The 26595-nt window shown below is 38.8% G+C and overlaps 2 protein-coding genes and 1 long non-coding RNA gene across 7 annotated transcripts; 1 reads left to right on the top strand and 2 right to left on the bottom strand.

The window, feature by feature from the left end:
• Window positions 1–243: 243 nt before the first annotated feature.
• On the bottom strand, window positions 244–12125 carry LOC148739586 (uncharacterized). Of its 5 annotated transcripts, none has more exons than XM_088747110.1 (16): window positions 11786–12125; window positions 11458–11502; window positions 10988–11094; window positions 10639–10730; window positions 10437–10513; window positions 10127–10228; window positions 9671–9749; window positions 9507–9561; window positions 9079–9174; window positions 8809–8904; window positions 8533–8634; window positions 7970–8098; window positions 7744–7866; window positions 7491–7526; window positions 2869–2926; window positions 244–2514 (listed from the first exon to the last, which is right to left on the bottom strand). In XM_088747110.1, the coding sequence occupies exons 1-16, from the start codon at window positions 11895–11897 to the stop codon at window positions 2423–2425; spliced, it is 1401 nt and encodes a 466-aa protein (XP_088603236.1). In that variant the 5' UTR covers window positions 11898–12125; the 3' UTR covers window positions 244–2422. The 5 variants fall into 5 exon arrangements, with proteins under 5 accessions (XP_088603236.1, XP_088603235.1, XP_088603237.1 ...); XM_088747109.1 differs by having other exon boundaries at window positions 7744–7869; XM_088747111.1 differs by lacking the exon at window positions 8533–8634 and having other exon boundaries at window positions 7744–7869.
• A 70-nt stretch (window positions 12126–12195) lies between these two features.
• Window positions 12196–12926, bottom strand: LOC148739587 (uncharacterized). The gene is made up of 2 exons (XR_015996069.1): window positions 12693–12926; window positions 12196–12579 (listed from the first exon to the last, which is right to left on the bottom strand). It is a non-coding gene; the product is annotated as an uncharacterized LOC148739587 (long non-coding RNA).
• Window positions 12927–13335: 409 nt separating this feature from the next.
• LOC148739588 (uncharacterized) lies at window positions 13336–19139 on the top strand. Its single transcript, XM_088747117.1, has 5 exons — window positions 13336–13477; window positions 16808–17272; window positions 17551–17731; window positions 17808–18013; window positions 18278–19139. Exons 2-5 carry the CDS (start codon window positions 17070–17072, stop codon window positions 18453–18455), a joined length of 768 nt encoding a protein of 255 aa, XP_088603243.1. The 5' UTR covers window positions 13336–13477; window positions 16808–17069; the 3' UTR covers window positions 18456–19139.
• The last annotated feature ends 7456 nt before the right edge of the window (window positions 19140–26595 follow it).

Consider the following 26595-nt stretch of genomic DNA (forward strand, 5'->3'; position numbering starts at 1 on the left):
CGGGTAATGGTGTCTTTGCAGGAACCTTGATCATTGGGTGAGTACTTCGTACGTTTTTAAGTTTCAGAGATAGAATTCAAAGGGAAGGTATAAAAGAAGTGGGAGCAAATATATTGGAAACAGAAGTTTTCTCAAAGCATGAAAACCCCGGGTCAGGTGTAGTCATTTCGGGTAAAGATGGATACACTTTAATCTACACTTGATTAAAACTTCGCTCGAATGGGACTTAACACAGACAAGAACTTTAGTAATCCTTATTTTATTGTAAAGCGTAAAAATTTGATGGTGAACTACGCAGGGGAATACTTGTATCTCTTATTTTCACTTAAGTTTTTCACTTGATTTCGATAGAAGAAATTAAAGGTCTCATCTTTACGTTCACTATAAAATTATGTACACTTTTTTAAACTCAAATAAAGCAACCTATGGTTTATAGCGAGATTTTTTAAACCATTCCATCACCTTGCAACGCAATTCCTTTCCTTTTTACTCAAGTAGCCAAAAGTAGCAACCTTTTAAAGCAAACTTGTGTCTCGAAAACCTCGACCTGGAGGTAACACTTCTGAGCACAGTGATATGGCTACTTAACTATGTTTTTCAAACTCTCATTCACAATAAGAGAAAAAATAATAAAATAACCCGGCTGAATATTTAGGCTTGCAGCTTAGAAAATTACTTAAGTGCTTGTAAATATGAGGATTTTTGTCTCTCACTGGATGTTCCTTTGGCCTTAGCTAGTGGAAAAATGTTGAGTTGTCTTACTATTAAATGTAACCTTGGTTACATCCAGCCCATCTACACTGACAACTAACAAGGGAATCTGAGGCATCTGAAATTTGATCTATAGGGCTTAAGAGGCTTTCTCTTTTATTTCCACTCAGTCAATTTTGCCTGAAACTCTTTCAACAGAAATATTATACTTAGGAAAGAACTAAATTAGATCTGGTTTGATTCGAAATAATTTTCTGACTGCATTGGGGGCCATAATTATTTAGGGACTTTTGCAAGATCTTGAAAATTGAATTATAGGCATATTTGTAACATTGTTAAATATTTGATTTGCATAGTTCAGCTACGAAATTCATATCAGATTGCTTAAAGACCTTTCTAGTTTGCAAAGAAAGTTTGAATTACCCTCACAATATAATTATTTGAGAAGGCAAACTTAAGCATATTCTGGCCCCTATAAATCAGGCAAAATTATTTTTGACACAAAACTGACTGAGTGGAAATAAGGGAGACAACCTCTTAAGTATTTTTTTTTCTTTGGAAGAAATGGAGATGATCCTTTAGTCAAGGTGTTAGCAGGAATCCTTACAGCCTTATTATTAAGATTCTGGACTCAATGAACATACGGCCTAATTATAACAGAGGCATGGTATAGTGGATCTTCACTGAACTGAATGAACACAACTTTATAGGGAATCACTATCTTAAAAAGGTAAGGCTATGATTAATCCTTTGACTCCTATGAGTGACTAGCATCTAACTTCTCCTTATAATGTCACCCCTGAATTACACATTCAGGTCACAAAAATGAAGGAAATGATCACCAACTAAACACACTCTAGATTGTTAAAACTAATTTTTGTTGTTAACACTTTGGGAATGTATTAAGACAGGTATTGAGAATATCCCCTCCTGATATTAGGGTTTAAAGGGTTAACAGTACACTTTCTGAATGAATGCAGTCATTGTTGTATTGTAGCCTTAACATGTTGTGTTCATTCAACTTTGGTATGACTTGTATCAACCCTCTACACTCTAGCATTAGTATGCACATTCTCCATACTGTTCTCTACACATTTCCTAAGGTGCTGACAAGGAGAGTTTGTTTATTTATCAAGAGCTTCTCCAGTTAATGATCATTTCCTCAAACCTTCATGGCCTTGTGTGTGACTGAAGGATGATATTGTATGGAGAAATTAGATCCAAGTCCCTTTAAAGGTTTAAGTAGGAGATTTTAAGTTATTGGGACAGTGGAACCTCGATTTAATGAACCTCTCTACAACGAAGTTGTTGGTATAATGAACTGATACTTCAGTTCCAGCCCGGCTAAAGTTACAGTAATAGGAATGCTGTAGAACCTCTATAATTATAACGAACCCTCCATATAAGTAAGCAATTTCCCCAGTCCCTTGGCACTTCTTTAAATCGAGCTTCCACTGTACATGTTATCTATTTCTATTTACTACTTGAAAGGAAAAGTTGAAGAAAAAAGTTGTGTTCCTTTACACATAACCAGTATAGTAAACAAGAAAAAACCCTAATATTGTAATAGAATATCATTTGCACTTGTATACTTATGGTTAGGTGAAGTACACATGAAATGAATTTAGTAGTAATTTGGGATCTGCCTTTGTCTTGGTATGATCAAGTTCACTGGTATTACTGATCATGAGGGATGTAACACAATTTATTTTTAGTGTTTGGGATCTTCCCTCTTTCTCTTTCCCTTTCGATCCTTGTGAGATCTTTTTTCCTTTCTCTTTTTTTTAACCTGCCTGGCTCCATCTTTTGTTTCCATGTACAACATAGAGGGAAAAGTGAGAGATTAGTTGAATGTTGTAATGTGCTCACTAGAATAAAGGCAAAAATGAGGGTTGTTCATGTTTACATACCATCAACTGATGATAAAAATAACAAGCTAAGGGGCTTGTTGGAGATATTTTGGGATGTACTCCCAATCAAATTCACAACCATTATTATTTTTTTTGTTCATTTACTGGAAGAAACAGGTGCCTCACTGTGCTTCACCATGGCACAAATACTGCACAAGCAAGTTTGATAAAGAAGAGTTTTGAATATAAATATGAAGTTGGTGGTGTTAACATTGGTCATGCTTATTCTATTTACTATTTTGTTTACCTTTCATTGTCTCTGAGAGTTCCTCTTCGTCTGAGGGGTAGTTTCCCTTGAATGACACCTGCAATGAAACAAAGGCAGAGGGTGATATGCCACTCATCCCATGAGTGGCATACCACCCTTGTGTAGGTGCTGCTGGGAAGTATTATCCAGAGAATTTAAATTATTCACTGGCCCATTTCTGAAAACTGTCATACAATTTGGACCCCTTAGGGTTGAGAAGGGGGGGAGGGGTGGGGTTGGAGGTGAGTTTATATAAAAATAATGGATTTAAGGGGGAACCATCTCCCTGAATGAAATGTTGGAAGGAGGGAGGTCACACTAAATATGTTAGTAATTGTATAGTTTTGTATTTAAATGAAAACTACATTTTAAAAGATAAACAAAAAGTTCATACATGACCGTTTCCATTCCAACAATTTCCAAAGTATCTCAGTAATTGTAGAGGTTACATGATTTTACACTATTTCGACAAATCAAAATGTTCAAAAATAAACAAGAAGTATATATATGAGTGTTTCCATCCAAAAAATTTTCAAAGTAATTCTTATTAATTGTAGAATTTACATGATTTCATACTATTTAGATGCATCTACATGTTCAGAAACAAACAAAAAGTGTATAAACATGATTCTGCTTATGTAATTATATCTCCTCTGCATTTGCATGACTTTTCATCCCAACACTTTTTAAAGTATCTTAGCAATTATAGATTTTACATGGATTTTATACCATTTAGATAACACTACATGTACTACACGCTTTTGTCTTAATAATTCTTCTGCATTTATAATTATGACTGTTTCCATCACAACAGATTTCAAACCCAGGGTACTCTTATTAAGAGACATTTTATCGCGTTAGTCATCTGCAATATCTCTTCGCTCATCTTTAGCATTGTCAAGCTCTTCCTTGTCACCATGCATCTGCGAGAGTCGCTTTTGTACTTCTCATCCATGCCATACTCTTCAGGATACATGAAGCAGTACGCTTAATCTCTGACTTCTAGCTTGAGTTTCGTGGTAGTTCTACTCTCGTGGCATTACTAAAGTGGTGGCTTTGCAAGAGCTGTGCGAGGTATGTCGTATCTTGACTTGATCTCTGACTTCTTGATTGAGGTTTTTGGTAGTTCTGCTTTCTTGGCATAAGTGAAATGGTATCTTCACAAGAGCTGTGTCAGGTATGCTGCATCTTTGCCAAACAGCTAGCAAAACACTCTCAACGTCTACACTCTTTTAGGGACATGGTGTCTTTGCAGACATCTTGAATATGCCTCCCTAACTTTGGCTTCTCTCTCCAAGTGTCTTCATCTTGTGTTGCATTTAACATCTTGAGCTCGACACACTGCATCTGCTCTGCTAGAAGTCAGCAAATTGTTCTCCTTGCTTCAGGGTAAGCCAATGTTACTAGAAAAGCAAGGGATCGTGAAGGCAACATGTGTGGTTGATAACCTCCAGCATATCAAGGTGATGCAGCTCGATAAGAAGAAAAGAGGAGAGCAGGCAAAGGATAACAAAAAAGAAACCACCACAAAAACACAGGAAAGACTCTTCCTGATTATTCTGGGAAAGATTGCTTTGAAGAACGTAAACAACTTTTTTCGCAAGAGAGGATAAAGTGCCTCAAGCACCATGGACTTTGACTAACATATCAACAGCATTAAGAACTACACAGTGGATGTTTTGCAGGGTATTGACTTTTTCAAATGAATCCTGAAGGCTGTGTTTCAGTAATGCTGCAAACACAGCTGAAAGAAAGAGATCTAACTTGTAGGCAATCCTTGCAAGACAGTGAAAACCCCAACTTAGCTAAAGTTAAGTAGGGCAAAGTGAAAGCCATGCAAGTGGTAACAATGAGAACGACAATGATTCCATCAACTCTGGAGAGGAAGATAACTCTACAAATGATGTCCTTCTTGCTTTTATCAATAACTAGAGAACAAGTTGAAAGGCCAACAGCAACACACCCAGGAAGTTTCAAAAGGAAGACCATAAGAAATTAAGTCATAAATCATTTCATTCTTAACACTTTTAATCATGGAAAACAGGGAAGAAATGTCATAATTAACAAACCCAGATGGCTTTTCGATTGAACATCTGTAGAATGAGCTATGACCATCATTATAATAACAAGAAATGAAAATAGTATAGTGCACTATAAAGTACATGGCCGGGGGGGGAGTCATTAGAACAAAGTATATATATATATATAAATTTATAAGGAATGATCATGGCAAAGAATGACACTTATCATGAAGTATCCTGTTAAGGGTTATCATTAGCCACAAATTAAAAACATCAGGTTAGAGTTAAGGTTAGGGGACACTTCATAACAGTGATTTTGGGGTGAGGAGAAGAGTAAGGGAATACCTCACAATGCACAGTGCTTACTGTCTGGCTGAATTATAAAATAAAAGAATAATTTAAAAATAGATAGGAAGAGCCTGGTCAAAGTAGCTTCAGCTGGATGGGGGGGGGGGGAGGGTTATGGAGGGAGAATAATTAAAGGATACCAGGTCGCATTGGACACAGCTTAGGAATAGCTGGTCAACAGTGGCCCTGGAGGGATCACGAAGGGGTATGATCTAGGGTTACCAGGTCGCAACCGGACACGGCTCATGGAGAGCTGGTCAACGGCGGCCCTGGGGGGACTACCAAGGGGTATGATCTAAGGATACCAGGTCGCAACCGGACACGGCTCACGGAGAGCTGGTCAACGGCGGCCCTGGGGAGATTACCAAGGGGTATGATCTAAGGATACCAGGTCGTAACCGGACACGGCTCACAGAGAGCTGGTCAACAGCGGCCCTGGGGGGATTACGAAGGGGTATGATCTAAGGATACCAGGTCGCAACCGGACACGGCTCACGGAGAGCTGGTCAACGGCGGCCCTGGGGAGATTACCAAGGGGTATGATCTAAGGATACCAGGTCGTAACCGGACACGGCTCACAGAGAGCTGGTCAACAGCGGCCCTGGGGGGACTACGAAGGGGTATGATCTAAGGATACCAGGTCGCAACCGGACACGGCTCACGGAGAGCTGGTCAACGGCGGCCCTGGGGAGATTACCAAGGGGTATGATCTAAGGATACCAGGTCGTAACCGGACACGGCTCACAGAGAGCTGGTCAACAGCGGCCCTGGGGGGATTACGAAGGGGTATGATCTAAGGATACCAGGTCGCAACCGGACACGGCTCACGGAGAGCTGGTCAACGGCGGCCCTGGGGGGATTACCAAGGGGTATGATCTAAGGATACAAGGTGGTAACCGGACACGGCTCACGGACAGCTGGTCAACGGCGGCCCTGGGGGGATTACGAAGGGGTATGATCTAAGGATACCAGGTCGCAACCGGACACGGCTCACGGAGAGCTGGTCAACGGCGGCCTTGGGGGGATTACCAAGGGATGTGATCTAAGGATACCAGGTCGTAACCGGACACGGCTCACGGAGAGCTGGTCAACGGCGGCCCTGGGGGGACTACCAAGGGGTATGATCTAAGGATATCAGGTCGCCACCGGACACGGCTCACGAAGAGCTGGTCAACGGCGGCCCTGGGGGGACTACCAAGGGGTATGATCTAAGGATACCAGGTCGCCACCGGACACGGCTCACGAAGAGCTGGTCAACGGCGGGCCTGGGGGGATTACCAAGGGGTATGATCTAAGGATACCAGGTCGTAACCGGACACGGCTCACGGAGAGCTGGTCAACGGCAGCCCTGGGGGGGTTACCAAGGGGTATGATCTAAGGATACCAGGTCGCAACCGGACACGGCTCACGGAGAGCTGGTCAACGGCGGTCCTGGGGGGATTACGAAGGGTTATGATCTAAGGACACCAGGTCGCAACCGGACACGGCTCACGGAGAGCTGGTCAACGGCGGCCCTGGGGGGATTACCAAGGGGTATGATCTAAGGATACCAGGTCGCAACCGGACACGGCTCACGGAGAGCTGGTCAACGGCGGCCCTGGGGGGATTACCAAGGGGTATGATCTAAGGATACCAGGTCGTAACCGGACACGGCTCACGGAGAGCTGGTCAACGGCGGCCCTGGGGGGGTTACCAAGGGGTATGATCTAAGGATACCAGGTCGCAACCGGACACGGCTCACGGAGAGCTGGTCAACGGCGGTCCTGGGGGGATTACGAAGGGTTATGATCTAAGGACACCAGGTCGCAACCGGACACGGCACACGGAGAGCTGGTCAACGGCAGCCCTGGGGGGATTACCAAGGGGTATGATTTAAGGATACCAGGTCGCAACCGGACATGGCTCACGGAGAGCTGGTCAACGGCGGCCCTGGGGGGATTACCAAGGGGTATGATCTAAGGATACCAGGTCGTAACCGGACACGGCTCACGGAGAGCTGGTCAACGGCGGCTCTGGGGGGATTATGAAGGGGAATAATCTAGAAATGTCATGTCATAGGAGTCCTGGCTTACAAGTCACCTGGGGCATTTATGAAGGGAAATAATCTAAGGATACCAGATCGATGTTAATATGCTAATATAAGTGCAGTTCCAAATAAAAACAGAGTTCGATCATCATTTAATACAAACTTGACATTTTATCTGAAATTGAGAATGAAACCCCTATTTTCTAGTAAATGACTTTTGCACCTACCAGTGACAGCTCCGAGGTAGTCATCTCCTCAGTATTCTGAAAATTTGATAAAGAATTTAAAATTAGACCATTATGATGAAAGGTCACACGTAAAATAACTTATTATGCTACCCTAGCCCATGCTGTTCTTTGGTATTTAATGATTTTAGAGAATTAAGAGTTAATTCATTTTTCAGAACTAAATGTGGATTGAATGGGAATGCGTTATTTCAAGACAATGAAAAAACTAAAGTGGGTTCTGATTGAAACATACCCTCTCTAAAAGGTCCAGGACTTCGTCCCCTTGTAGACAATCGGAGTGCCTCACCACTTCCCTTCCTCTCTGTAGCGTGAAGTGGAGTGGTACTTCAACGAGCGAACCAATCCAATCATAGACCTCCTATTTATTGTTTTCATATCATCAAAAAAGAAAGCATGCATCACTTACTATCACCAACATCATCATGTATCATGTAGTATATATTACATTATATTCTTACCTGGAAAAAGGCATTCTTTTCAAAGGCCCTGGAAAACTTTTTTCCATTGCCAATACGGATGAAAATGGTTGTTCCACCACCATTAGTTGGTGGTGCTGTCATCCTCGCCCTGCGTAGAGCCCTTATTTTCTATAAAGACAAACATTATTATGACGGATATTATTATGACAGGTAAGGCATATCACAGTGTACACAATTATAAAATAAACATACATGAGTAGGTATATTTAAATGGAAAACCACTGTATACACTTGACACAACTTTAGATTATGAATTAGTTGAGTTAAATAATCAGAGTACACTTCATTCTTAATTTGTTCAAACCTCTTTTGGACCTAAACTTAAGATTAGAGAGAATGCTGGACACGGTGCACACAATTATTATAAAACAAACATGCCTGCATAGGTATATTGAAATGGAAAATCACTGTATACTCTTCACATACCATAACATTAGATTATTTAGTGTAGATAACTTATGGGAGTACATTTCATTCTTAATTTTTCCAAACCTTACATGTATCAGAACTTAAGATCAGAGAGAAAGCAGATGATAACTTACAGAGGTTTTATTCTGACTGTTTACAGTTATTGTATTGTTGGAGCAGGTTCCTTGAGAGCTGCTAGCAGTGTTAGTGTTACTGCTAGGGCTGGACTGTATTGCCTGTTTTAAAAATTGAAGAGTTCTAATGGGTATGTTAGGGAGTAAAATTAAAATAGCACTATTTGGTAAGTGTTTCCTTTGTGATGACTGATGTGAGTACATTTCATTCTTCATTTTTCCAAACCTTACATGTACTTAAACTTAAGAGTAAAGAGAAAGCAGATGATAACTTACAGAGGTTTTATCTTGATTTTTGACAATATTGTTAGAGCTGGTTCCCTGGGAGCTGCTGGCAGTGTTCGTGTTACTGCTGGGGCTGGACTGTATTGCCTGTTTTAAAAGTTAAAGTATTCTAGTGGGTATGTTAGGGAGTAAAATTAAAATAGCACAATTTGGTAAGTGTTTCCTTTGAGATCACTGATGTGAGTACATTTCATTCTTCCTTTTTCCAACGCTTACATATACTTAAACTTAAGAGTAGAGAGAAAGCAGATGATAACTTACAGAGGTTTTATCTTGATTGTTGACAATATTGTTAGAGCTGGTTCCCTGGGAGCTACTGGCAGTGTTGGTGTTACTGCTGGGGCTGGACTGTAATGCCTGTTTAAAAAATTAAATTGTTCTGAGGGGTATAACAATTACAATTAAATCCTTTGAGATAATAGGTATTACAATTAAATATACAATAGGTATTACAATTAAATCCTTTGAGATTACTAATGGGAGTACATTTCTGATTGTTTACAGTATTGTTGGAGCTGGTTCCCTGGGAGCTGCTAGCAGTGTTGGTGTTATTACTGGGGCTGGACTGTAATGCCTGTTTTTACATTTAAAGTTTTCTAATGGATATAACAGGGAGTAAAATTAAAATAATGTGATTTTGTAAGTGTATTCTTTTGAATTGAATTCAAAACTGGGGGGGTCTTGTGTACCTGGTACTGTAGCTCTTGACTTTTTCTTTGTTTCCGCCAGTCATCCAACTTTTTCCTGTTGAGAGAAGAACCTGTACATGTCAGTACCTTTCATTCTCATGTTTTAGATTTTATAATCTTTTTAATTTTGAATACATAAATAGCTGAAAGTTTACATTCCATACCATTCATCCCTCATTGCAGAACATAGAGCCTGTGCTCTGCCAATGGAATCTTGAAGGCCCACACGATCCAAGTTTGCTTCTTGTAAGGTACAAGGTACAAAACATGTTAGTGTTAAAAAGATTAATAGATCTAAGCTATTCTTGTTGTAGGGATGATTATTAAAGACCTTGCAGAGATTCCTTCAGAGGAAATTGTGTTTGTTGAACATGGAAGTTAGAAAAAAATATGTTTTTGGGACATGTACATGTCCCTTTTTTGTTTGTTGGGTTTTTTTGCAGGGGGGGTATCATAAACAATCTATGGATAATCAGAGTACTGGTGAAGCAAAGAGAAGAGCTTGCAAATTATTCTACCCCAGTCACGACCTTAATGACAAATGATACACTTTTAAAAATGAAAGGTGTCATTCACATTACCACAAAATAGATTTCGAATTTCAAAATTATCACGCTTACCCTCAAAGATTTCCACGCACTGTGGCATGTTTCTGCTATGGCAAGGGGCCAGAACAAATACCACAATACCAAGGCTTTGTGAAATACCATATTTTACTCTGACTGCAATGAAAAGTACAATCACTCTTGTGCTAATAATAACATCCTCAAAATCACCCTAATATTCATGTTAATATCAAAAATAACAACAGTCATGATAACTATGATAATTATAATTATTACTTTAATGCTAGAAAAAAAAAAGCTGATTAAAATTAATACTTAGGTGTATTTGCTTTTGCATTCTTAACCAAAGATTAGGTTTAGCTACCTTTCTGGGCTTCATGGCTGCTGTCCTTTGCAATCCAGAGGTAAATATCTGGGCTGTTTGCCACAGTGTGGAGCATGCTTGAAAACGTAAATACAGAGAAGGTTAATAAATATCAAATACACTTGAGTTAAAGAAAATGCGGAGACAGAGTAGGCAGAGAAAAATCAATAAAAAAATAAAAGCAAATGCTGAGTGAACTAACCTAACCAGTCTTCTCTTGCTAACAAGAGGACAGCTGAAGGGCAAAAGCACAGCCACCATTATGCGACCATCCTCTGATCCTTGCCATGTGAACTAAGATAAAAAGAAACAGTACAGTAAGATATGTTCATGAACATGACTGTACTATTTGAATTGTTCACAGCTATTTTCCCACAGTTGGTGGTCAAAAGAAAAAACGGGTTCTATTTGACAGACTTGTTTGTAGCTCCTGTTTTTTTTTTTAAACCTGCAAATTAGTTTCTTTTTCCCTGCCGATCAAAGGGTAGGATATGAGTGATGATCTCATCCTATGTGGGCTTTTTCTACATACTGCTAAACAAGCTAATTACCTCTTCAAAAGAGTGGATAAGAAATGAAATGGCTGTGCTTTGCCCTATTTCCTCTAAAAGATTAATGCATTGCAGCACCTCATTGGTCCTGCTATGAACAGCTTCACCTATAAGAAATGGGGAATTATGAGGAGAGTTTCTATGATGTTCACTTAATAAAGGATATTTTATATACCAGGATAAAAAATTGTAAAAAAAAATTATTAAAATGTTTAAATCAAATGTTTTCGGCTGTTTGCCATCTGATGATGCCATCTGATGATGGCAAACAGCTGAAAACGTTTGGTTTAAACATTTTAATAATTTTTCCATAATCTTTTAGCCTTGTATATATAATATCCATGAGGAGAGTGATTGTAGTAAATGTGTATGAATGTATTCAGTTGGATTAGACATTGTGTATACCTGTGCTTTTGGTGCTCAGTTTGTTGTTTAATGCACTATCTGAGGTAAACTCATTGCAAATATACCTGTTATCACTCCTGATATCGAATAATCATCAGTGACATAGCCATCTAGAGAGACAAAATAATATAATTAATACAGGTATACTTGTTCATTGATAAAGAATAATGTAGATGACAGTTTATATACTTATTAAACTAAATGATTGGGGCATTATGCTTGCAAGGATGTGATCTCCCAAAGTACAGACACACAGATGCATTGGCTTTGTTAAAAATGGTTCTTGTAATCTTTCTCTGAGCAGATGCATGGGAAAAAAGGAAGTTAGCATGGTACAGGCATTAATGGAAATTGATTTCCATTTATTTCAGTAAGACATCAAGGTGAGCTTACAGAGTCTAGCCTCTTCTGAGTAAACTATCACTTCTGCAAAAAATAAAAAATAAAGAAATAAATAAAAGATAGGAAGTACTTTGATGTAAAAGATGATAATCCCACAAATCATTACTTCCTTTACCTCAGTGTAGGATAATACAGACTAATCACCAATTTTCATATGTAGTTATCCCCATGTAAGTCCATTATTTATGAGTCCATTGAAGCACTTAATACCATATTTGTCTATATCCTTTCTTGAGTGATGTGTGACTCAGATTGGTAGGGTTTTTTCCAATAAATTTATATATGTCTAACTGGAACTGGAACTGGAACGAATACCTGTAGCTGTGGGTTACTACATAACATAACGCTTCAGAAGTCTATAGTTTTAACTTACTTGAACATCCTTTTACTCACCCTTAGTGTCATCTTCTGAGTCAGATGATACAATGGATGGTCCCATATTGTGGCCTAACAGAGGAAAAGGTGCAGACATCAAGATCAGGTCTATGGCAGAATTGTGAAAGGTCTTTAAATTAACTAAAGGTTACTTTTCACTTTCAGAGGTGTTGTTCAGGAAAATACTTGTATTCAGAGTAGTTTCACATAAATCCTTGCAAGCTGTACATCAGAAGAAAGCTTAATAACAGCTTCTTCTGAAAGTGTTACGAGCCTGCAAGGGGCGAAGTGATTAAGTGTTCTCCTATTGAATTTATTGGGTATCTTCATTAAGATCAATTGAAACTGTAATTGCACCAACTCACCGCCCTGGTTTGAATCGGACTCATCTGACAAGTCTGAGATCTCATCTGTTGAGTAACATTAGACTTAAATTGTAATCATCCTATACACACCCATATACACATTTAGAACACCAATGCAGAAAGCGAATAAAAAAAATAAGACAAACGTGCAGTTATACCTGATGTCAGTCCTCTTGCACTGGCAGTTGCCATTGCTGTGAGATATCGTCGCGTAGAAGCTATGATGTCAAAATCAATTTAGATTACACTTAAAATTCAGAATTAAATTAGAACTTGTCATACTTCTTCGATTTTCATCTAGGCACTTTCAATTGGCAGGATGAGATATACCCACTGAAAATAACATAACTAGTCAGTAAATTGAATTACAAAGGGAAAGACAAACTCCAAGCTGTTGGTAGTATAAGCAGATACCTTTCAACTCAGACTTGTAATTATTGATATTTTCAAATTTTTGTGAAGGATCTGAAAATCTTAATTAATTTCAAATACTGACAAAACTTTTTTCCAGTTACCTCCATCAACTGGCAAAGGCATCAGATCCAGTGGAGTGGATGTGGAGGGTTGTGCAAGTGGCAGTGTAGATACAAGGCTGCTTGAAGATGGGGACAGTAAAGTGGCCTGTGATGATGTAGATGTTAAGGCGGCAGTGGATAGAGATGTGGATGGTAAAGTGACTGTGGATGATGGAGATGTTGAAGTAGCTGTAGATGTTGGTGGTAAAGTGACTGCAGATGGTGGAGATGTTGAAGTAGCTGTAGATGTTGGTGGTAAATTGACTGTTGATGAAGAAGATGTAGAAGTGGCTGTAGATGTTGGTGGTACAAGGGTTGGAGATGCTGAAGGTGTTGAAGAGGCTCCAGATGTGGGTGGTAAACTGACTGTGGACAATGAAGATGTGGAAGTGGATGCTGATGATGAAGTGGAAGATGACAGAGCTGTGGTGAGAGAACAGGTTATGCATGCACATGTGGTGATCAAATGTCTATAATCGATAAATTTTTTATAAATTTGACTGGAAATGGGTTTTTAGAAGACTGTTGCAAGTGTTTGTGGATACAATTATGACATAAAGGCCATCAACCTTTGAATTGTTTCATGTTAAGGTATGCATTTTGATAAAGCCAGCCTCTGCTACTCTATTAATATTTGGAAAATTGCAGTAGTCATGCACATCACTATTCCTAGGGTGATGAGGTAACAAGTGACCAATTTCTTCTGAAAGTTCTGTGTAGTACCGGAGGTTTGTTATTTTCCTATTAATTTGTGCTAGAAGTTGCAAGGCTGCAGGGAAAGACACCTTACTTAGATATTAAGTAAATAAAGTATCGAGCATAAATATAAGTTCATAGAAAGCTAAATTGAATTAAAATTATGACAGAAAGATTGCCCAAGACATAATTATGCTCCATTTGACGATAACAACTTAAACACATTGTGCAGATGTAAGGTTTGGTTGACATAAGTAACATTTCAAATATACACAGACCTTGACTTGGTAAAAATATAAAGATCTTTTTCTTTCTACTTCCACCAAAGTGGTTCATGAGCTGCACGCCACTTTGAAGGCCAGTTGCCACTGTCCTCATTGCATGCCCTCTCGCATACGATGTTATTATTTCCAAGCTAGTGTAATAAAGTAATGACAGAAAGGTGATTGTAGTTACCCACACTAATTTTTCTGTTGAATTGAATTTAACTCTGGGTTTATTTCTGCAAGGTACATACATTAATTTCGCATGCACTGTGACATTTGTTTTAGTGGTTATATATTTGCTTTAGATCGTAGCAATGAGAGAAAGATTGCACAGTATGTCACATGAAAAAGAGTATTGTAAGTTTAAATAATTCAATGTGCACTGGTACAAGGAAGATTATCATCTAAGATGTTCTTAATAAAATTGGCCAACATTTCATTTCATTTTTTTATCACGTCGCAAATGATTGCAAACTGGCAAGTTGTTCGAAGTGTTGCCTTGTAACCAATTTTAAATGCAATAAATCCTCTCACTTGGCGAGAAATTCTCAATGTTATTAGTAATTGCAAGACATCTAAAGGAATATGTATTACAGCAACTTTAGTTTTCTTTCATTCACGTTTACATCCAATCTCGCCTCTTTTCGGCATTTCGCTTATTTTATTACGGTACTTCTCATTCTTTTCCCTGGAACCATTTTTCTAGCCTACGATACAGATTATGTAGGGAGCAGCACTTACCTGCTAAGGTCTTTTCCTGTAAGAGGAGGAAATGCTCTCACCAGTAATTCTCCGATTTGGGAAGAGCTGTCGTTCTTTGTAAATGATAAATCAGAAATCCGCTTGGCGGTAGTGAGCCTGCCCAGCTCAGTCTTGTTTGGCACGCTTCTGTGCCGTTTATCCAGAAAGACAACAGTTCTTTGGAAAGCGCGCTTACTGTGGTTCATCTCGTAGAGTTGAAGCCTTAATCTTAAAGACTTAAGTGCTTGCTACACTAATCGATGTCCTTCGATGACGCGAAACCACGCCGAAAATGAAACTGACCGACGTGTATATGATTTATGTCTTAATTAAAGGCTTTTGTTTCACGGCACACCCATGTCACCTAGGCCTGTCGCTACGGGACACTTACATTGATAGTTAAACAATTTTGGGATCGTTTTCCGCAAATGCACCAAACGCAATTTTTTAATCGTCCAATTGTTCTTTAATTACATCAAACGGGCAAGTGACCCTTTTCTAGGAAGTGGTGTGCACACATAGACACCCGTACACGCAGAATGGAAACTTTATTGTTTGAACAGGAACTTGAGACCATGCATGGGTAACTGTCATTTCGCGGATCGATTGCTACCAGATCAGTATCAATTGTTATTGATGAATACGTGTCAAATTGTCCAGGGAATACACATTTCCCATTGAGGTCCACAGGGTGATATTCATCGTTTACTTATCAGTTAATCTTGGTAATTTCAACAAATTAAAAGCAGATCTCGCTTGGACTAGATCACTCCGCTGCCTTATTCATTGCCAGATTCGCTATGTCTCATGAACATTTTGAGTTCACTTCTCCTCCCGGCGCGCTATTTAACTGTTCTGTATGATAAGTCTTTTTTTGTTTTCTTATTATTGCGATGATTTTTATCTGTCAGCAACTGCTTGTTTTCGCTGTCACGCATCCACAGATAGATCTTCTGTGCATTCGTTAAGAAATTTCAATGTTATAGGAGATAGGTTAAGAAATAACTCTCTAATTTTTAGGTCTCTTTGTTTTCTAAACTTGAGATATTCGTCGAAATGTTTTGCGCAAATTTAAAGAGCCTGGTATGGAGTCGCAATTGTGGTGGGTGTATCTTTGGTTCACTAAAATTGCGGCCGGAAAATAGTGCAAAAAGTCTGAATTTAAATTTGGCTATCTAGCCCTCTGATTATCTCAACTGAACCCAAAAAAATGTACAAAAGAACTTTTTATAACAGATAAGTCTATATTTTTCAACAACGTGGAGCTGTATGTCAAGCAACCACCATAACTCTGAACTTCAAAATGCGCTGGTTTTCAAACCAAGCTCGGTGTCGAGTTGAACATTTCAAAACAGATAAGAAATTAGACCCCCTTATGCCTGACGAGAATAAAAATTTTCGTGGCTCTTTATTTTTGGATTTCCGGTTTGAAGTCGCACTTAAAAATCAGCATTAAAGCAAACAATACCACGCAGCTTCTTTGAGAAAAAAATTGCGAATTCAAAATACAAAGGTTAAACATGACGTTTAAGGAGAACAACCGACAGCATTCAGGGCATTTAGAAGGCAGAAGTTCTTTTTAACTGCGGAACTATATTCGCATTTTCTGGGAAAAAGAGATCATGAGCGAAATTGTAATAATCTTCAGGCAAAAGGACGGGATGTTTAATTATCAAGGCAATGAAAATCATTAATGCAAACTTGCTTACTTCTGTGATCGAGCTGAAATGGTTTATACTTCACCAGTTGTCTTTCTAAGATGAGAGAAATGTTGCTCCTTCAACAGGAATTTGACCAATTAGACGAAATGATAGCAATGTGTCTAGGAACAGAAGTAAACTATAAAGCCTTAAAACATTAAGATTTATGTTCTGCGTTTGTTGTAACTCTGAGTAAGGAATCATTACTCCATGATTAAATTCCACTTTCCTTCGACAACTTTTCGAACTGAATTCCTTGCTAGCAGGGGTATTTTTGAAGGGAATTACTTGACTTGTCAACACTAGTTTTGCAATAGTGTGTACTAAACTCTCTTTATTGTCTGTTAATTTGAAGCCTATCGACAATGGTTAAACCTGTGACTCTGGCATGTGGGCATACAGGCTGTCGACACTGCCTTGCGACTCTCATGGGCATTGAGACTTTCCCAAAATGCCCACTTTGTAAAGCACCGATAGGAACAGGTACCCTTCACGTCAATATCGCACTCGACGACATCCTGGGAAATTTTGATGTCAAGTGCAATAAGAGCGGCTGTCTATGGACAGGAAAATTTCACGAGCACGAGTAGCACTTACAAACACGTGGAAGGTTTCCGATGCCGTGTGCCAATGATGGGTGTGGAGAGGTGGTGGCAAGGGAGAGGATGGCAGCACACACTGCGCAGTGTGCAAAGCACAAGCTCCCTTGCCAGGAATGCGGTAGAAAAATAACAAGGGAATCCTTCGAGGAGCATACCGCTTCCCTTTGCTCTAATAAGAGAGTACTATGCCCTCTAAGCGGCGGAACAAGCCTTCCACGGTAAGATATTATCTGTTTAATTAAGAAATCAATAGTAAAATGACTATTTAAGGCCAATAAAATATCCAAAAGTTGCACTCAATCAATCAATCAATCAATCCTTTATTTAAACACGTGACACCTAGGAGTACAGAAGTTCTCGTTAAAACGTGTACGTGTATGTACAATTAGAAATAAAACATAATTTCTGTAAGAATACAAATAATAAGTAGATCTATTAAATAACTAGCCAGCCAGCACTAGCCAGCCAGCTCCCCCTAATTTTGATTCTTTTGCAGACTCCACTTAACACTGCATTTAAGCGAGTGCCCAGAAAGAGCGGTTCGCTGTGCGGTGACTGGCTGCACTGCTATAATAAAACAGAAGAACATGTCACAGCACTCGAAAAATGCAGCCGCAACCCACAGTGTTCTGCAGGAAGGAGAGGTCCAGCGTCTGCGGGGCCTGATGCATTTCCAGGTGAGATGCTTGAATTTTAAAAATAATGAGAAAAGATATCATATTAACATGAACTGAACATTCGGTTTCATTTCAGAGAGCCAAACCAAAATGGATTTTGGAAGAAAGAGGAGTGTTCTCCTTCCGCTGGAAGGGAGAGAAATGGAGTGACGTCAAGGGGCCGCACCTATTCAGCACTGAGTACAGGTGCTGGAATGGGAACCGGTGGAGGGCGCATCTGCGATTTGCGGGACTCTCCTTGGAGCTGGTGTCCGCAGTGACGGCAGTGGTAGTAGGAACGAGGTGAGGGACTCATCTTTATCATAAAGGATAGATTCTCACTCTTGAATCTGGAGCGCTGTGCAGAGGATAAATGATCGTTGCTGATAAGCCAAAGTACTTGCATATATAAAGGTGACGTATTTTACGACAACTATCAATATCGTTAATTTTCCATATAGGAGTGAGGAAATCTAAAACCATGTCTCCGAACCTGAAAACTGTCAAAAATAAAATAAACCTTATCATGATTCTGCACAGTAATGACTTTATGCTTCATGTCAACAGAATAGTACTGATGCCTGATTCCCGCGAGGAGAAGGTTTTCCCTTTCTCAGCGAGGGAGATAAGAGAGGGGGAAGTAGCAGCAAATATCCCGCTCTGTGAACTGGATCACGTGGACCGAGAAGACGTTATGATTGTCAAGTTTGTCTTGACATATTATCTTTTAAAAGAAGACAAGTAGATTTCCATTTATTAACTAGGAGAGTTAACAAGGTCGCAAATGATAACGCAAAAAATGGAAGTCGTTTATGTACCAGAACAAAAAGGATCGTAGGCGATGTGATAAGCATAGAACAAACTAACAATGAAATTTAAGAAATAACTTTGAATGGAAAAAAGTTTAAGTGCTTTTTCATGGAGATCTTCCGCTTTTTTCGCTGTATGTAATACCTCTCTTAGCTCTTATCTGTAACATTACTAATTGGAAAAGATCACTTGACGCAGTTGTTTTGATGTCAAAACTTTGTTGTTTTTTAGGGTTAGTAACAAGTGACGAATTTAGAAAATAGAGAGTCTGGAAGCTAAATAACTTGAGTTTTCCAGTCAGCCACCAGTTTAGTTAAGTTGTGTACATTTGGAAAAATGCCTGTGGGAAACAGAAGTACACTTGAAGAAAAATGTTCTCGATAATGACGTTATGGAAGGAAAGATAGCTAGGAGGACAAATGTAGAGAGTGGTGCTCTGATAGTAATTCTTTTTTAGGCGATATAAAAAAAGGTTAGGTTTTTTAGTCAAATTGTTTTTTTTTTTTCAAGGTAAATGGGAAACAGAATTGTCAATTTACCTCTGTTCAGTATGAGTAAGCTAGATTTGTTCGTTTGCTGCACTGTGTTTTACGTGATAATAAATAATTTGATAAATTCATTTTTCCTTGTTCTCTGAATACCCTGGTCCCATTGTCGCAGACGCTATAACCGGTTTGGTAACAGAATACAAGGCATCCCACACCGAATAAAAGCCGACACGTAGCCTCGCACCACCCCAGTCTGACACGAATTTCAATTTGTTAAAAAACAAAATAAAACAATATATATAACTAACTGCAGACAGTACCGTTTCGGCCTTCTGGGCCTCATCAGTGCAGTGCTGATGCTAGGGTAGGGGAGAAACGATATGGCTATAATAAAAAAAAAGCGAAAAAATAAAAACCTTGCCTTGCATAACATGAATTAAAAGTAGTTTTTTTCTCAAAGGAGACTACTGGGCAGCACAAAGGAAGACTTATTGTTGTGATTTCTCCTTTATTTCTTTCGAAGCCTGTCGTCTCTAGCATTGGACAGAATATAAGTACACAATCGGTAGTCTCAGTTTACTTTCCCATATTAGTGTATCAGAGTTGAAAAATCCTGTAAACGGATGTTACAAAAGAACGCCTTAATCTATTGCGCGTTATTGTATTTTGAGAGCGGTAGGATAAATGATAATTGCAGTGAATCGATAAACAATGACTTTGTTTCTTTACAAATCGTTTTTAATTAGGAAAGAAGGTCGGTGAGATCAACCGATTTGAACAAATAAGTTCTCTTCCGTCAGATATACGGGCCGCAAATTTTTTACAGTAGCCAGTTTGCCAGCCAGGTTTGTCAGTTAAGTCGTTCCGTATCCATGCTGATATTACAAGAAATGCCTTAATTTACTGAGCGTTGTTGTTGTTTGGGAGCCGTGAGGGTATCGTCAATTGTTGTGACTCAAGAAACAAACACTTTTTTTCTTCACAACTTGTCGTTAATTAAGAAAAAAATGATCGGTGAGTTCAACAGATTTGATCGTGTAAATTTTCTACCTTTAGAAATACAAAAAGCTAGCTTTGGTAGTTTTCATGGTAGCCAGTTTGTCAGTCACGTCAGTCAGTTAAGACGTTTCCTACCCCTATCAATAGGGTATGTTTTCCCTTTAGGTATGTTCGAAGTCAGGTCTGTTTCTTTCGTCAACTAGTAAATTTACCAGCGTTTAAATAATAACGTTTTTATTACGGGCGTCCATTTTTGATAGGCGACAGCAGAATGTAAGATCAAAAAGCGCGGGAACAGGGGAGTTATAGGACATGCACACGCAGATAATATTTTCACCACATACAAATAATATATTCCGTCCTAAATGAAAGTACATAACAACCCAACGTTTTTATGAACAAAACCTAAATTTTTAGTAATCGTTGTAATAACTGTAATTACAAACTGTCCTGTTTTCTGTTGTGACAACGGCAAACACACCTCGCCATTATAACAGAAGATGAAAAATAATCAAACTTACCTTGCGCGAGGCAGTAATGAGGAAGTCGCAAATTGAAATAATAGGCTGTTTTACCTTGTGCTTAGCAATGATTTACGGTCAGCTAAAGAGGTTCTATTCATTTTGTTCTATACAACCGTGTGAAAAAGAGGTAATTTGCATAAGTGCGAAATAGTCAATTAGGAAACTGAAGAAAGTCACAGAATCATTGAAATTTAGATCGTTATTCGCTATTGCTAGCTGAGTAGACTCCAACAAGGAGAAGAAGAAAATGGTAAGTCCTTAAGTCAGTATGCAGCTTTAGAGCAGGGCCCCACGATAAAGCTTTTAAACAGTAGTCGTAAAAAAAATTGTTAATAGTAAAAATGTTTATGGTAACCGGCGTAAGGAGGAAAAAAACCGCCAGCCGTGAATTGGCCATAATTTTATTCTTTAAACTTTCGAACCATCACCCAATAGGAACACTCCACTATTTGGTGCATCTTTTTAATATCATTACTATTATTCATTTATGAATTTTTTTTGGCGAGTTCAACCTCAACGCCGGTAGGTCGGTTGCCGAACACTGTTGCAACGACACGAAGTTAATTTTTTGCAGATTCCATGAAACATTCAACCCAAACTTAAAAAGGGACTAATTCGGTAATCACCTCGGCCTATTTAAGAGATTAAACTGAAAGCGTTCTCCAAAGATGCAAGGCTTTAAATTGCGAACGAGGGTATCAATTTTTTGCAGCACGAGATAATAAAGAAATTATTTTGTACAATTCCTTTCCGCTTATAATTAAAGAATTGAACATATGCCCAAAAGTCGCATTTCCATTTCAATGGTAATGAATTGTTTTTAGTTCGTGCACACAAATATTGCAACGTCTCCCTTTTAGTGGGCACCGTCAATTATGGATAAACCTCATTTCGTTGGATTTTTTTTTTTTTTTTTTTAACGCAACGACCATCTTAACGCGCGGGGCTGACGTAAATGTACTTTGTATTAATTGAAAAACAATAACGGGGAAAGGGCGCTTTAGTCCTTCTTTCATCGTGTGCGTGCATTGGCACAAACGTCCTTTAATCTATCTCTATCATCTTATATAGTAACAAATTTTACGTGCGTCTGCTCGCTGTTCGTAGCACAAATTGGATTGACGCCCACGCGATAAATAAAAACTAAAACAAAAACTCAAAACAACACTAAAAGTATTGTGGATTACAATAATAATTATCGACGTACTCAGGTGCTGTTGTAGACTGCACTTTTCCCATTCGATGTGGAAGGCCTCCTTTATGTTAATTCAAAAATTCTCGAAGCAAGAGAATCCACCATAAAAGTCGTATCTTATACGCGTCTATATGTTCAGGGGAAAAGAATGCTTATGCACAAAGTTTAAGCCGGCCATCTTAATTTGTTCAAAACCGTTAAAGGGTCTTTCCTTTTTAATGCTGTACAGGCGTTGCAGAAGATGCAAGAAAAGAGGTGTGAGATCAAACAGTTTTTCGAGGAGTTACCCAGAGTGCCACTTGGTAAACCCCTGCACGAGGTTTATTTCTTCTCTGCTTAGGATTCCCAGCAACGAATTTCCAGGCTTTCCTGGATTTGAATACATGCTTGAACAGCAAGATTAGTAGACCCTTACAGGATGACTGCTCGAGATTCCTTTAGGATAGGCCAATTCTGCCCCTTGGTGGACCTGGGAAAGAGAGGAAGTTCATGGTTTATTTCTTCTCTGATTTAAATGCATGCTTGAACAGCAAGATTGGTAGACCCTTACAGGATGGCTGCTCGAAACACCTTTAGGAAAGGCCAGTCGCACGCTTTGGTGGACCTGGGAACGTGGTAAAATGCAACGAGAGCGAGTTCAACCACTTATCAAAGGTTGAAATCTCTATTTTCTCAAGTATATACTGAAACAGTAAATAGCGTCGTAAGATCGCTCTGATCGGCCTGCACTCAAAATCCGAGCATCCTTTGCTATGCACCTCCGAGCAACTCACCCATTATTGGCACACAAAAATTATGATAACCGTTACTGGAATAAAAGAGTTAAAAAAGAATCACTGACATGATATACTAGAGCAGACATTGTCTAAAGATTTTTAAATGTAAATATTTTCATAATCTCATTGTTCCTTGATATTCTGGGACATGTGGTTCGCAAGCTGAAGAAGGTGGAAATGTGACAACAAAAAGTACTCAGGGCGCTTTAACATCAAAATTATTTCATACAGGCGAATGATAAATTACACATATATGCATAGCTAGGATAACGCCTAAATAAAGATATTGATGGGACAAAATCCATCTCAAATATATCTACTATTTTCAATATTTCAGTACAATAGGGGAAGACGTGCACGAAGGGAGACATGGGTTTTTAGAATTGTTACGATACAAAATTCACCTGCATAAGACCACTTCCAGATAGTGGAAAGACGAGATATGGCCACCGCCCTAGATCCGAAGTGCACTCGGATTACTGGCCCTCCTTCCGGCAGATGGACCAAAGAATTAACAACATAACTGCACATCAAATGATTGTCCACCGACTTAACTTCGTTGACTCAGTCACTATGGGGTTGACACCCAAGAAATCGAATCCTGCTGGAAAATTTTAAAACTGGACCAGTCAACACGCTGGAGGATAAGGAGGGAAGAACGGGAGCCCCTCAGAAATCAATGCAGCCTTTTTGGCCGTTTTAGCCAATCAGTATCTAGTTCAAAATCCGGTTTTGTAAATAAGCTACGGGTTTTACTTTCAGGTTTTGAGAGAAAACTAGATAAACAACTAAGCTCTGTTGAAAAGTGTTTCATAGGTTAGGTCTATTGACCACACTGGTCCAGAAAGATTTTCTGACGAAAAGACGCACTTTTAAAATGTGCGACTTTACCTTGAATTTTAACTCACTTTTAAAACAGATCTTTTCGAATTCCCCGATGTTGATTTCTCTTGTAACATTTTTTTGACGGGATGATAAGGGCTTTACTACACGCATCATCTAGCTGCAATGCGTTTTTTGCCGTAGGTGACTATTATAATAATGGGGAAAAAAGATAGTTTATTCATTTTCATGGATAGAGGCAAAGCCTTTGTTGGATTCAGAGAGCAAAATGACGTTTTCAAAGCACCTACAAAAGTCACTGTGGTGATGGTTTGCCTTTATTTTGGAAGTGTTTAACGCCGAACAATTCAGAGTGTTCAAAAATAAAATGTGATTGAAAGTTTAAGAGATTGGTGATTCAATCGTAATTGAAGGAGCAAAAATAGTAGCATTTTAAAACTAGAGTGCGATTTAATGTTGTTGTATCGATAGATGACGCTGTTGTGAGTAGAAAAAAGGGTGCGGCGATATCCAGTTTTTTTTACTGCTTCATATGCATGTCTAGGTTTTCCGTTCTTTATTTACCCTTTAAAGATTTACGGTAAAAGTTCAATAATATCTCAATGCACGTTGTTGCAGAAAAAGCAGGAACGCGCGCAAGCGAAAAAAAGGGCGTCCTGATATTTGGGGAAGAGAATCGCCTAAACAAAAACGGCAGCATGGGAAAATTGATTTTCAATATTCTCCACTCTTACTTCATATCCTCTCTATGTGTCTGAATCTCCTTAAAAAACTTATGAAGTAAACACCGTTGGTATCGAGGTTTTTTTCCAAACCCCATCGCACTCCATAAGACTCTACTCTCCACCAGTCTTTCTCGTCAGTTCTGTAACCGAGCTCGATAAACGAGCTTTGTCGAGCTCGATTAGTTATCGAGCTCGATAAGTTATCAAGCTCGATAAGTTATCGAGTACGATTAGTAATCGTACTCGATTAGTAATCGTACTCGACTTGTAGTTATCGAGCTCGATTATGAAACGTGGTTTGCTTATCGAGCAGGAATGGTAATCGAGTACGACAAATGCATATCGGGCTCGGTTGCCCAGGAACAAAATGTGATCCGTTTGAACTGGTACTCGAATCGCTATTCGAGTACGGTGAACATGAACCGAGCTCGGTTGCCCAGATACCAAATGTGATCCGTTATTTTCGTTGAAGCACGTAGTGTTTTTAAAATTATTTTTTCTGTCTGTGGTTCATGTTTGTGGTTCAGTTCCGTATTGATTTTAAACACTAGATTGCCTAATTACCATAACCCTATATTCTGCCTGTTGGTCTTCCTTTCGAATGTTTGTTCCCTTAATTAGGCTAATTTTTGTCATGTTTTGTTTTGTTTTGTTTCGTCCTTTGGTTGCATCTTCGCATTTTGCTTGTTGGATCATTTGAAGCTGTGCTCTGCCACATCGTGAAACTGATGGCCTGACTTGAATACCTCGTTCTATCTGAGAATAGAAATCAGATATGCCTGGTAAACCTCTGTTTGGCTCTTTCGCTTTTTTTGTTATAACTCTTAGTTTTTTCATGCATTCATCAAGTTCCCGACGACAATTTTGGAATTAGCTTAATCTCCTACATTAGAACATACTAAAACACATTATATAATCGTTGTTATCATGAAATATGTTTTTCGTCGCGCAGAAGTTTGAGAATTGGCATGTGGTCATGACATCGTATTATATTGAAATTAATCATTAAGTTCATAAACACTAAGATGTTGACGTGTCTGAAATAAGACTCAAAATTCAACAGATGTCCAATTCGAGTGTTTCACCTGTGGTTATTAACCGGCTTCAGAATTTATTGATCACCACAATAGGTCCAAAAGACACTAGAACGTTTTGCTTTTTATCCTTGGTTTAATTCTGGGTAGGAAGCGGTTTTTCCTTTTGGAGGGGGGGGGGGGGATTGCGTCGCAACGAAGAAATGGAGTCGAATGTACAAAATGATTGAAAAAGGAACGATTCGCTCAGCACCAGGCCGGTCGTTTTTCGCGGCTTCACTACCCTTAGGACCACCAGCCGAAGATCGCAGTTATACAAGTGGGCGGCTGCTGAATCGTTACGTTGATCTTTGGTAAAAGTGGGCCGGGAAGAACTGAATATGTAAAGACGAGCAGTCTGATGGATACTGACAATGACACTATCTCTTTCTTTTTTTTTCAATAAAAAATTTATTCCTGTTTTCCCGATCTTTTACTTTCACATCAGCAGTTGGAGTTTCAGAGAATTGCCACTGTTGCTGTATAGATCCGTTTTGAGCGAATATTTCTTTACCAAATTCGTAATCATTGATATGTATTACATTATTTTTATAACTTTCATGATCATTTTGTAACCTGAATAGAGCAGTATGTGATCAAAATGCAAATGAACAAAAATTATTCACATCGGAGAAAATTGTGTTTTATAAAAAATTCCGTTTTCCATGTGTGGTTCACGTTTTGGTTCAGTTCAGTATTTCTTTTAAAAATTACATCCGCTGATTGCTGTAAACCTGTTTTCTGCCTTTTGGTTCTTGAATGTTGGCTCTTTCATTTTAGTTTTGTATTATAATGGTTTGTTTCGTTTTGGCTTTTTGGTTCTTTTTTTTTTGTATTTAATTTGTATTTCTGCTTGCAATGTTTGATTATTTGGAGCTCTGCGCTGCCATTTCGTGAAATTAAATACCTGACTTGAATACTTGGTTCTTTCTAAGAATGGATGTACCTAATTGACCTACTCTTTGGTTCTTCTGTGCTTTTTTTTAGGCATTCATTTTTTCGAAAATGTTCTCGAAACGAAATAAAATTGTATCCTACACAGGAAGTTCATTTCGATTGTCCCTAACTTGCAATATATTAATGAGTAGTTTAAATGATAAAACGATCGTTTTATTTCGAACTACTCACTAAACTCATAAGTACACAAGTAGATGTGTGCTACATTTCCGAAAATGTTCTCGAAATTAGTTAAGCCTTCGACAAAGGAAGATCATTTCGAATGTCACTAACTTGTAACTTGAGAAGTTAATTGCAAAAACGATCCTTTTATTTCGAACTACTCATTAAGTTTAAACACACAAGTAGAGGTGTGTTACCTTTCAGAAAATGTTCTTGAAATTAGTTATGTCTCCCACACAGGAATATCCTTTCGAATGTCATTAACATGTCACATATTAATGAGCAATGTCAATGATAAAACGATCGCTTCATTTCAGACTACTCATCGAGTTC

This window comes from Stylophora pistillata, chromosome 2 (assembly GCF_964205215.1).
Source record: "Stylophora pistillata chromosome 2, jaStyPist1.2, whole genome shotgun sequence".
NCBI classification, from domain to species: Eukaryota; Metazoa; Cnidaria; class Anthozoa; order Scleractinia; family Pocilloporidae; genus Stylophora; species Stylophora pistillata.

What these genes read in the sequence shown, in the direction of transcription:
- LOC148739586 (XM_088747109.1), bottom strand. Translation starts at nt 11,897, where the DNA reads ATGATTTGTGGGATTATCATCTTTTACATCAAAGTACTTCCTATCTTT. An exon ending in AAAATCAAGATAAAACCTCT is followed by an intron (nt 8,635 to 8,808) that starts GTAAGTTATCAT and finishes TTTTTAAAACAG; the next exon opens with GCAATACAGTCCAGCCCTAG. An exon ending in TCCTGGACCTTTTAGAGAGG is followed by an intron (nt 7,527 to 7,743) that starts GTATGTTTCAAT and finishes TCAAATTTTCAG; the next exon opens with AATACTGAGGAGATGACTAC.
- LOC148739588 (XM_088747117.1), top strand. Translation starts at nt 17,070, where the DNA reads ATGCCGTGTGCCAATGATGGGTGTGGAGAGGTGGTGGCAAGGGAGAGG. An exon ending in GGCGGAACAAGCCTTCCACG is followed by an intron (nt 17,273 to 17,550) that starts GTAAGATATTAT and finishes ATTCTTTTGCAG; the next exon opens with ACTCCACTTAACACTGCATT. An exon ending in GCAGTGGTAGTAGGAACGAG is followed by an intron (nt 18,014 to 18,277) that starts GTGAGGGACTCA and finishes TCATGTCAACAG; the next exon opens with AATAGTACTGATGCCTGATT.